The 12,148-nt window shown below is 47.8% G+C and overlaps 1 protein-coding gene across 5 annotated transcripts in view; it reads right to left on the bottom strand.

Annotated features, from left to right (window-relative positions):
* Window positions 1-12,148, bottom strand: part of ADCY4 (adenylate cyclase 4) — a 68,277-nt gene that overhangs the window by 36,725 nt on the left and 19,404 nt on the right. For all 5 annotated transcript variants that reach the window (XM_083410101.1, XM_083410098.1, XM_083410099.1 and 2 more), the window contains exons 3-9: window positions 8,614-8,811; window positions 6,646-6,807; window positions 5,515-5,664; window positions 4,330-4,484; window positions 4,063-4,174; window positions 3,209-3,336; window positions 783-941 (exon numbers count right to left, since the gene is read on the bottom strand). In XM_083410101.1, the coding sequence (XP_083266227.1) occupies window positions 783-941; window positions 3,209-3,336; window positions 4,063-4,174; window positions 4,330-4,484; window positions 5,515-5,664; window positions 6,646-6,807; window positions 8,614-8,811 (1,064 nt within the window). The remainder of the gene's footprint in view (window positions 1-782; window positions 942-3,208; window positions 3,337-4,062; window positions 4,175-4,329; window positions 4,485-5,514; window positions 5,665-6,645; window positions 6,808-8,613; window positions 8,812-12,148) is intronic.

Below are 12,148 nucleotides of genomic sequence, written 5' to 3'. Positions count from 1 at the left end.
CCTGATCCTCAGATCTCGGCTTCTTAACTCCTTGCTTTTTTACTCGGACCCTTGACTTCGTGACTCCTTGCTTCTCGACCCTCGGACCCTTGACTTCATGACACCCTGCTTCCTGACCCTTGGACCCCTGGCTTCTGGACTCTCATTCCTGCTCCCACCCCGCCATCTTACCCCTGGTCCCGACGTCCTCAGCCGGGATTTCAATCGCCCATAGACTGGACCGATTCTTCCAGTCCCAACCTGGAACCTACAAGATTCTGGGTCTAGCCCCTGCCCTAGAACTACCGCAATACACCAGGGTCTGCTTGGTCGCTACTTTCATTGTATCTCAATAGCATTGTAGCAGCACTAGAGCCTGCACTCTGTCCCACAAAGAGCAACACAGTCAAATATGTGTATCATCAGTTACAGTGGAACCTCTGGTTACGTACCATCCTCTTTACGAATGTTTCAGGTTACGAGCTCCGCTAACCTGGAAGTAGGTGTTCTAGGTAGCAAACTTTGCCCCGGAGTGCGAGTGGAAGTCGCGCACTGGTGGCATGGCGGCAGCAGGAGGCCCCATTAATGAAAGCGCGCCTCAGGTTAAGAACAGTTTCGGGTTAAGAATGGACCTCCGGAACGAATTAAGTTCATAAATGGAGGTACCACTAGATTTGTTTGGTTGTTGTTGAGATTCCTTGCTAGGCCACTAGGGGCCAGCCTCCAATCTTACATAAGCAACAACCAAAGCCTTTCCTGGACCAAAGTGGGAGCATTCCCTCTCACCATGTCGCTTCCCTCACCCTGGCACACCTCCTGCTTCCATGTGATTGGCTAGCGTCACATCATCGGACCAGACGTCGTACTGCCACTTCTGGAGCCCAATCACCCCACACAGGACGTTCCCCGAATGGACTCCGACTCTCATGTTGATGTCCACTCCAGTGGCATCACGCAGCTTCCTATTTGGGAGAGGACAAGCAGGACAAAATACGTTTGCATTTTATTAAAAATGCCTGATCCAAAATAGTAACGAAATAAATGGAAGCAATTAAAAGTGAGGGGGGGAGGGACAAACCTCAGTACTGTATTTCAGAAATTAAAATAGCAAGTCAGACATCACCTTGCCGACAAAGGTCTGTATAGTTAAAGCTATGGTTTTCCCAGGAGTGATGTATGGAAGTGAGAGCTGGACCACAAAGAAGGCTGATTGCCGAAGAATTGATGCTTTTGAATTATGGTGCTGGAGGAGACTCTTGAGAGTCCCATGGACTGCAAGAAGATCAAACCTAGCCATTCTGAAGGAAATCAGCGCTGAGTGCTCACTGGAAGGACAGATCCTGAAGCTGAGGCTCCAAGACTTTGGCCACCTCATGAGAAGAGAAGACTCCCTTGAAATGACCCTGATGTTGGGAAAGATTTGAGGGCACAAGGAGAAGGGGACGACAGAGGAGGAGATGGTTGGACAGTGTTCTCGAAGCTACGAACATGAGTTTGACCAAACTGCGGGAGGCAGTGGAAGACAGGAGTGCCTGGTGTGCTCTGGTCCATGGGGTCACGAAGAGTCGGACAAACTAAACAACAACACAAAAGGTAAAAGGTGAAGGACCCCAGGACGGTGGAGTCCAGTCAAAGGTGACTATGGGGTTGCGGTGCTCATCTTGCTTTCAGGCCAAGGCAGCTGGTGTTTGTCCACAGACAGCTTTCTGGGTCATGGGTCAGCATGACTAAACCGCTTCTGGTGCAACAGAACACCGTGATGTAAGCCAGAGCACATGGAAATGCCATTTACCTTCCTGTCACAGCAGTACCTATTTATCTACTTGCACTGGTATGCTTTCAAACTCGGTTGGCAGGAGCTGGGGCAGAGCAACGGGAGCTCACTCTGTTGCGGGGATTTGAACTGCTGACCTTCCGATCGCCAAGCCCAAGAGGCTCACCCACATCCCTAACAAGTCAGTAACATTCTACCAGTCTTTTTTAAAAGAAGTCAGGGAGTGATTAAATATCAGTTGGTAGAACATGAGACACTTAATCTCGGGGTTGTGAGTTTGAGCCCCACCTTGGGCAGGGAGGGTTGCACTAGAAGACCCATGGGGTCCCTTTCAACTCAACAATTCTGTGATTCTATGTTGCTGGACTACATCTCTCATAAATCCTGCCTGTTGACTATGCTGGCTGGGGCTGATGGGAGTTGGAGTCCAACAAGATCTGAGACAAGTAAGTGGGCATCAGGTTGAAGAAGTCTTATCCAGAGCTACGGTTCTCAAAGTGGGTGGTATTGTCCCCACCCCGTAGGTGGGATTACCTAGGGGGGTACTAAGAAGCAAGGGATGGCAGTGGGGCACTGGAGGTGGGTCCCTCCCAGTGCTTTGATCTCTTATTCATGACTGGCTAGAGCTAGAGCAAAACACCTTCCTCTGTTCATATGCAATGTTTTGCGGCTCTTGTTGCTTCCAGAGCTCTTTCCTTTGGTCACATTTGTATGTACGATTCTAAATTGTTGAAAGATGCCATTAGTCATGGCTGGTATCGCTGTATCGAGTTCATTGATTCTATTGAATTAATTAAACTAAATAGTTTAAACTGGGGTTTGAATAAACGTGCAATTCATTGTTACTGTTTTGAATTTTATTGTGTTACTGTCTTCCTTAGCGGACCATGCAAAGCACTATTCTAAATAATATATTTTTGTAGGTTAGGGTAGGGGAGCACCGGGGATTAGTTTATGGCCTGAAAAACTTGGGGACCACTGATCTAGAGATTGCAGGCTCATACTGGGAGAGACAGTCCCTGAAGTAACCCGGGCCCAGGATATTTAGGACTTTAAAGGTGAATTATCTATGGAAATTTATTTATTTATTTATTTATACATACATACATACATACATACATACATACATACATATATACATACATACATACCCACCCCACCCATCTGGCTGAGTTTCCACAGCCACTCTGGGCGGCTCCCAATCGAATGTTTAAAATAATACAGCATTAAATATTAAAAACTTCCTTAAACATATATAGCTTACAATATAGGTTACCAATATGTTATATAACATTAAAAGATGGAGTTGTAGATCTTGAATGGCACATGTACCAAACCAGAGCACCCCAATGTTGCTGCTGCTCAGACCTCATTCATGACTTGGGATCCTTCCCCCAATTTTTCCTCCCCCTCCCTCTCATTTCACCTGCCAACTGCCTCCCCCACTCCACTCACTTGATGGCCTGGCACATGTCAAGGCCCATCTTGACGCAGTTCCGGGCGTGGTTGGGCAGCGACACAGGCAGCCCAGAGACGCAGTAGTAGCAGTCGCCCAAGATCTTGATTCTCATGCACTCGTTATCCTGGGAGGGAAGAGGGTTGAGGATGAAGTTTGCCACCTGAGACAACATCTCGGTTTCCTTGGCAACGTACACATCATGACTCACTGGCTTAGGGCTGCTCAGCTAGGGTACCATTTCTGCACAGAGGGGTAGAATGTTTCTATGGCCACCACAGCACAATTTCCCCAAATTTCCCTGAAGAAAGGCACTGATTGTTAATCCGCTCTGAGAATTGTAGCTCTGGGAGGGGAATAGGAAGTGGGGGGGGGGGGTTCTCACAAATCACAGCACCCTTCACAACTGCACCACCAAGGATTTGGGGGGGGGGGGGGGCTGGCATAAATCCTGGAAAAGGGAGTTAAGGCTGCATCCTAAGCCTGTTCACCTGGGTCATGTAACCTGGGAACCTGGTATAAGTTACGTCTGCAAAAAGGGTCCTCTAACTCTGTTTAAAGGCTTGTTTTCTCTCTGCCAAGCTTAGTCCAGCTCAGCCAGCAGATCTGCTCCAGATTGGAGTTTGGATATAGCACACTCTTCTGCCAATTTAACTTAATTTCACACCAGCTTCTTGTGTACAAGATTTCCCTGCATGTCACTGGATTCAACCTCCCATCAGCCCCTGACCAATGACCAGGGGTAATGGGAGCTGTATTCCTACATCAGGTTCCCCAACTCCAATCTAAGAAGTACAAACTGTTTTAAGGCACAGGAAGGGTATTTATGGAGGGAAGATATTCTCTGACTCACCTTGGCGATCTGGTCAAACTTGCCAAAGAGTTCGTTAAGCATGAGGACTAGCTCCTTTGGGGAGCATTCGCTGGCCAAGAGCGTGAACCCAACAATGTCGGCATATAGGATGCTGCGAGAGGGTGAGGCAGAGAGAAACGAAAGATGTTGTGTGGAACCGTGGGGTGGAGTGGGATTCCCCCAACCACCTCCCAGTTGTTCAGCCCTAATCCACATACATCAGGTCAGGCAATCTTGTAGATGACAGATGGCGTCAAAAGGAAGTACCTGATGTTTTCGTGGCGCTTGACGTAGAGGTTGTGGAAATTATTGGTGCCCTCGTGACGGTGCTGGGCCTGGCCTCCATCCCGGAGCCTCTCGATGATCTCAGCCTTCATTTCCAAGGCAATGTAGGCAGGAAGGATGGAGAGAAGCAGATGCTCCTAGGAGGATCAGCACAGCAAGGTGGTGGGAGGAGGAATAAGGAACAACCAAGTCAGTTTATAAAAAGGTAAAGGTAAAGGGACCCCTGACCATTAGGTCCAGTCATGGCCGACTCTGGGGTTGCAGCGCTCATCTCGCTTTATTGGCCGAGGGAGCCGGCGTACAGCTTCCGGGTCATGCGGCCAGCATGACTAAGTCACTTCTGGTGAACCAGAGCAGTGCACGGAAACGCTGTTTACTTTCCCGCTGGAGTGGTACCTATTTATCTACTTGCACTTTGACGTGCTTTCGAACTGCTAGGTGGGCAGGAGCAGGGACCAGCAACGGGAGCTCACCCTGTCGCGGGGATTTGAACCACCGACCTTCTGATAGGCAAGTCCTAGGCTCTGTGGTTTAACCCACAGCGCCATCCGCGTCCCTAAGTCAGTTTATAGTACCCTTCCAATACTGAACTGAATGAATGCTATGCTACCTTCAGCATTAATTGGTTTGTTGCTGAGCTCTTTTTACAAGTGTCAGAACCTGGGAGTTCCCCGTGCAATGAGTTTGAAGGGGCCTTTCTTTGTCTATGATTGGAGAGGAAAATAGCTCCTCTGTGCATGGGCAGAAGAACATCCAGCCTTTACTGGTAACCTCCAGGAAGGTTTAAGCTCTGACATCTCTCTTGTGCGTAAATCAAAGGCCTGATGGAATGGATGCAGGCCAGAAGGGCCTGATCCAGGACATAGGATGATAGGAAGCTACTCTACCATGTCAGATGGTCGGTCCATCCTGCTCAATATTATCTACAGTGTTCCCCAACTTGGTGCCTTCCAGGTGTTATGGACTACGATCCCATCAGCCCCAGCCAGCACAGCCTATGGTCAGGGATGATGGGAGTTGTAGTCAGGCAGTATCTGGAGGGCCACAGGTTGGGAGAGGCTCATCTTCATGGACTGGCAGCTGCTGTCCAAGGTTTTGGGCTGGAATCCTTTCCATGCCCTACCTGGAATGGAACCTTCTGTGCGCAAAGCTATTCTCCGTACTCACCTGGTGCCTCTTCTCAGACTCCAGCTTGACTCGGGATTGGATGAGGTTGAAGGTTTCATGGAAGGTCTCCCCCAAGGCCACCTCCATCAAGTGCTTATGGTAGGCACCCACCAGGTTCCCGCAGACAAAGATGACGAGATTGGCCAGGAGCTGGAGGCAGGTGCAAAAAGAGAGGTTGTACGGCGAAGAAAGTCTGGGAGGTGACCATGACACAGTGCAGTGCTAAAAAAAGAAGCCAGTGTGGGGTACTTTTTCTGCGTGTTGGATGAGGGATTCATCCAACTTCCTCTTGTGCCATGTTTCTAGGCCCAGATCTGGGCTTTAAAGCTCTGTGTTTAATCACAACCAGGTTTTCAGGAGTAAAATGCAGGTTTTCTCAGCGAAAGCACAAGGACCGTCCAAAAAACACCCTGCTTAGACATGGAAAGCATGGCACAAAAGGAAGTCTGGATGAGCCATAGGACTGTGGGATACAAAGGTTAAATTCCCCATTCACCCACAAAGCTCCCTGGGTGACCTCGGGCCAGTACTGACTCTCAGCCTGGCCTACCTCGCACAATTGTTGTGGGGATTAAGGGGAGAACCATGTCTACAACCTAGAGCTTCTTGGACAAAATATAGGATACAAATGTAATGATACCTCAGGGTAGAAATTCTGCAAGGCCCATTATCAGTAAGGCCAGCGTCACCACGCAAGAGTGCAGCCTGACCACAGATCTGGTTTAAGAGGAGCCCAGCGCTGATTGTTAGAGTGAAAAGCAACTCCAGAAAAAGTGCAAGGAAGGCACTGAATGTACGGCAAAAAGCTTGGGTGGAATAAGCGATTTCAAAGTCTGTGATTGGATGAAGAGATGGCGAGATGCCAGGGTGGCAGAAGCTGGTTGGCTAGAGGATGAAGCAGCTAAGATGATGTACATTTCCGATATAGGGTGTGTGCTAATGGAAATGCTCTCACAGACTCTGTCGGACTCTGTCCGGTAATGCATTACTGAATGAGGTCAGACTCATGCTGAATTTGCTGTGAGCGTCCCCTCAAAGGGAATTTCCCCACGCACAACAGGAATTCCTAGGAATGTCCCATCGGCCCACCTTGTGATGCGAAGCACGGACGGGTTACAGGGCCCCACTTACCTGCAGCGCTAGCTCCGACCGCGAGCCGCGCCCCAGAGAGAGGTAGACGCTCAGGACGACGATGTGGGAGAGGGAGGAGACCAAGCCGGCAGCCACGGCATCTTTCATGCCAACGGGCAACATGGTGTAGACGGTGAAGATGATGAAGAGGAAGAAGGAGACCTTTGGGAGAAAAGAAAGTGGCGTCAGTTCTCCTTGTGACAGGAGGGAAATTAGGAATGTGTAAATTCCACTAGTCGGGGAAAGAAAATCGAGGGTCAGGGAATAATAATAATAATAATAATAACAATAATTAATAATAATAATAATAATTATTATTATTTATTTATACCCCGCCCTCCCCAGCCAAGACCGGGCTCAGGGTGGCTAACACCAAATATAAAACAAGTTGATTGAAATACAACTTAAAAACGAGGTTACAACATTAAAAAGCAACCTCATTTCAGCAGATTAAAACATCAAGTCTTCACCAAGGCTGGTCCTACGTGGTCCTACGTGGGCCACAATCTGGTTTCTGCCACGTTCATGCTGACTTTGGAACAAGCATCCCTCAGACCCATTGTCAATAACTTGCCTACTCCCAGTTTTTCCACACATAATATTCATCGTTCTGCCCAGACACTGAGGTTCAGTTCCGAGGCCTTCTGGCGGTTCCCTCATTGCGAGAAGCAAAGCTACAGGGAACCAGGCAGAGGGCCTTCTCGGTAGTGGCACCCGCCCTGTGGAACGCCCTCCCAGCAGATGTCAAAGCGATAAATAACTACCTGACATTTAGAAGACATCTTAAGGCAGCCCTGTTCAGGGAAGCTTTTAATCTGTGATATTTTACTGTATTTTTTGTTTCTATGGAAGCCGCCCAGAGTGGCTGGGGAAACCCAGCCAGATGGGTGGGGTACAAATAATAAATTATTATTATTATTATTATTATTATTATTATTATTATTATTATCTGTTTCTTCCATATCAGTCACCAATCTACAAGTAGGGCTGCAAATGTTCCCTGCCTGATACCCTGGAGGCAGGGCTGTCTTAAGCATATGTGGCGCCGGGGTGCAAAGATCTGCCTGGTCCCCCCCCCCCGGGTGCCCAGTCCCAGGTGCGCAATTCCTGTCTAGATGTTCTTTGAACATGACCCCTGCCTCTACATATGGCCATGTGAAGAACCCTTTCTTACAACCTTACATGACTTTGAGCTTCCAGTAGATAACTAACTGTAGAACGATTTGCTTGTTTCAGCTGTGCTAAGACACTATTATTATACAGTGGTACCTCAGATTACAGACGCTTCAGGTTACATACTCTGCTAACCCAGAAATAGTACCTCGGGTTAAGAACTTTGCTTCAGGATGAGAACAGAAATCACGCGGCGGCAGCAGGAGGCCCCATTAGCTAAAGTGGTACCTCAGGTTAAGAACAGTTTCAGGTTAAGAACGGACCTCCGGAACGAATTAAGTTCTGAACCCGAGGTACCACTGTATACATTATTGGCAGAGTTCTGCCCTTGGTTGACTGTATGTCTATAAGTATCTCCAGGCTTTGATATGCACGTTGCTCTTTAATTTGCTGAACTAAGTAAAATTGCCGTTTATATTTGCAAGCCAGTTTGGTGTTTTGGTTTTGTTGTAATACCTGAATATCAGCCACGCCCTTAAAATTTCACAGGCACTCACACCTGTTCCGTTTTACCGTATGTCTGTTTCAGCAGCGATTTGGTAAAAGCCAATTTTTGTAAGGTTGTGAATTTAAGCCACACTTTTAACTTTTCATGGTTGGAATTTGGGGGGAAAGTGAGGCTTATATTCGGGTCAGTACGGTATAATGGCATGCCCCCAGATGTCAATCAGAAGAGGGCTGCCAATGCAGAAGGGGGTGTAGGTTCACTATGCTGAAGGCCCCTCAAGACTCAGGTCTCCGAAGGCTCCTCCTATTCCTCATTTTAATTTTCAGGATGCAGCCTGAGCCCCTCACCTGATCCCAGGCACTGACCACCCCTCCGGTGAAGACAAAGACATAGCCCATGGTCATCAGGCAGGTCCAGATGATGGCGGAGAAGATCCGGGTGCATTGCTGGAAGAAGCTCTCTATGCACACGAGGATCAGGATGAGGCTGAAGATTGCCAGGGCAACGAATAATGTAATCAGGAAGCCCAGGTTGGAGGAGAAATCCTGGAGAGAAAAGGGGAATTAAAGGAGCAAATCTGTTTGTGCTGGTTTGCAGCATTGGCTTGAGTTATACCACTAGGGAGGCACTGCGCTCAATAGTACAGCAAATGCTTTGAACGCAAAAAAGGAAAAATCTCAGGTTTATGCCAGCATCCCCTGTCAGAGGGTCAGGACACCAGGATGGGAAACATCAGTGCTAGAGACTCTGAATGGAGCAGATGCAGGCACAGTATAATGCAGCTCTGTATGTTCAACACAGCAGCAAACAGAGCGGTGCAGCTGGCAGTTTGGACTTCGTGCTACAGCTCAATGCAGGCTGGCCTTATTAGGGCAAAGGAAACAGTGTCCATCACCTCAGTCTGCCATCCCACAGCTGCCTGTCCTTTCAAAAAGTCCAGAGTTTGGCACCACCTGTCAGCTTCCTCCTCTTAATCTCAGGGTCTGTGGTGCGCGCAATGCCAGATTTACATATAAGCTAAACAAGCTATAGCTTAGGGCCCCAATCTCTTGCCCCCCCCCCCAAATATACTTCTTCTTAATCATAGCTGTCAACTTTTCTCTTTTCTTGCGAGGAAATAAGGGAATTTCCCTTTAAAAAAGGGAAATGTTGACAGCTATCTTCTTAATTGTATTTCAGTTCAACAATTATTTTGAAAAAATACATATTTTGTTATGTGCAAATGACTTTAGATATCTGTTAGGTCCATAAATTACCATATAGCATCTATTCAACACAAAAAACAGTGACAATTTGTTGTTGACAAAGGACAGCTGGACATATAAGAGGGCCCCATTACCTTCAGTAGCTTAGGGCCTCATCAAACCTAAATCGGGCCCTGGGTGTACTAAGGGGACTAGGCGAGAGCCAGTGTGGTGTAGTGGTTAAGAGAGGTGGACTCGTAATCTGGTGAACCGGGTTCGCGTCTCTGCTCCTCCACATGCAGCTGCTGGGTGACCTTGGGCCAGTCACTTTTCTCTGAAGTCTCTCAGCCCCACTCACCTCACAGAGTGTTTGTTGTGGGGGAGGAAGGGAAAAGGAGATTGTTAGCCGCTTTGAGACTCCTTCGGGTAGTGATAAAGCGGGATTCCAATCCAAACTCTTCTAAAGGGTCCAGGAGCCCTTCTTCCACCTTCCCAAATCCGGCCCGACTTTAGGAAGGAGGCAGCAGGGCTCCCGCATCCTGCCAGAGGGCTGGTGCCATCCTCCCCAAAGCCCAGGAAGCTTTCAGCAGCAAGTTACAGGCCATGCACTGATGGGAAACAAGACCCCAAATGCATTGCACATTTAAAGCAGCATCGTGGCTTCTCCTCAAAGAATCCTGGGAGCTGTATGTTAAGTGTGCTGAGAGCCGTAGTGCAACAAAAGTGGAACTGGAAACAACAACAATCCCGATCTTTCGTGATATGAGAAGTTAGAGCATGGGTAGGCAAAGCGTTTTCTCCAATAAATGAGAGCACGTGTTGCGGTGTGGGCCGCTGGGCCAGGCCTCTTGTTGCCAGGCAGGTTAAGAGTTGTTGCCTGGCATTATGATTGGGTAACCGGGTTGCTGGGGCAAATTGTATGTTGCAAATTGGGTGGGTGGGACCATAGTCTTTAAATATTGGTGCACTCTGGTTTCTCTTTCTCTTTGCAGAGTGCATCGGATCACCCGCCCACCCGCCCTCTTTTCCGGTTGGCCTTGCTTTGCCTGTCATGGGGTCGTCTGCTTTGGAGCAGGGGCCTAGTAGGAATTTTGCCATTTGGTGATTGGCTGTGCCATTTGGCTTTTGCCTACTACTCAGCAATTCATCACAACTTGTAAGGTTGCGGTTAGGCATTGGTTATAATATGCTGGTGGTGGAGGGGTCAGGATAGGCTGTGCCTGCCCCTCCTATTGCGCTGACGGGAATTCCGTTAAAGGAATCCTGGGGCTTGCCACGATTTCGTCCAATCCCTGTCATGGGACCAGGGCCGCCCAATCCCTGTCATGGGAATCCCTGTCATGGGACCAGGGCTGACAAGCTTTCGGGGAGCTGCTGGGGTGAGCGGCGTGGGTCCAACGCTTAGCTCAAATGACCCCCAAGTTTGACTTTCCCTTCTACTGGCTACCGATCGGACCTCGGGATGTCAGTTCTGTCCCAGGCGGGGGGGGGGGGACAGATAGTCATAACCAATGTCTAAACAACCACTCACTGATTTTGTATTTTAATAAAGTTGTGGCCAAAATAGTGCCCAAAAACCGAAACTAAAATTACGTGTTATGTGTGAAGTTATTTGAGGGGTGGCCTGGGGACATACACACGCAAGCTAAGGCCCAGGGGCCAGATCCGGCCCAATCGCCTTCTAAATCCGGCCCGTGGATGGCCTGGGAATCAGCATGTTTTCACATGAGTAGAATCTGTCCTTTTATTTAAAATGCATCTCTGGGTTATTTGTGGGGCATAGAAATTCATTCATTTTTATTTATTTTTTTTCAAAATATAGTCCGGCCCCCCACAAGGCCTGAGGGACAGTGGACTGGCCCCCGGCTGAAAAAAGTTTGCTGACCCCTGAGTTAGAGGATGACAGCAGGAAGTCATGGAGGCATGCACTGATTGGAAACAAAGCAGTTTATCTGCCTCAAAACTTTTTCAGTCACTAATGGTACTGAAAGCAGCATGACAGCATAGTGTATGAAGAGCTAAACAAAACTTTGTTAAGAAAACAGAAGCTTTTTTATTGGGGATATTAGACACAGATATAGCCAGAGAAAACAAGAGACTATTCCTTTACGCTACAGGGGCTGTGAGAATACTAACTGGCAAAAATTGGAAAAAAGATACCATAGCAACAAAAAAAGTGTGGCAAGATAAATTATTTGACTACAGTAGTACCTTGGGTTATGTTACCTTCGGGTAACGTAATTTTGAGTTACGAACGTGGCAAACCCAGAAGTGTATACTTCCATGTTTCGCCCCGTGCGCAAAAGCGCTCTATGAAGGTGCGCACGAGTGCAGAAGTGGTGCCTCCGGATACGGACTTTTCGGGGTAAGTACGGACCCCCGGGATGAATTAAGTTCATATCTGGAGGGTCCACTGTATATTGAATTGGCTAGATTGACAGGAGCCATTAGGGGTCAGCCCAAGCAAAATTTTCAAAAAGAATGGGGAAAATATAGAGAATACCTGAAAAAGCAGTGTCCTCAAATTAATACTTGGATTTGTTTCAACTAACCTCTGCAAAATAAATTATAGTATAAAAGCTAAAAATAGAAAGAAAAAGGGGTAATAATAAACTAAGGAGACAGTTTACCAAAAACGAAAAGAGAACCATGTTTAGGATGAAGAAAGTCAACTGGAAGAAAAGAAGAATTGAAATAT

The sequence above is a fragment of the Podarcis tiliguerta genome (assembly GCF_965153285.1).
Source record: "Podarcis tiliguerta genome assembly, chromosome: 13".
Classification (NCBI taxonomy): domain Eukaryota; kingdom Metazoa; phylum Chordata; class Lepidosauria; order Squamata; family Lacertidae; genus Podarcis; species Podarcis tiliguerta.
The sequence above is the reverse complement of the archived record's forward strand: the minus strand, read 5'-3'. Positions and strand labels throughout refer to the sequence as shown.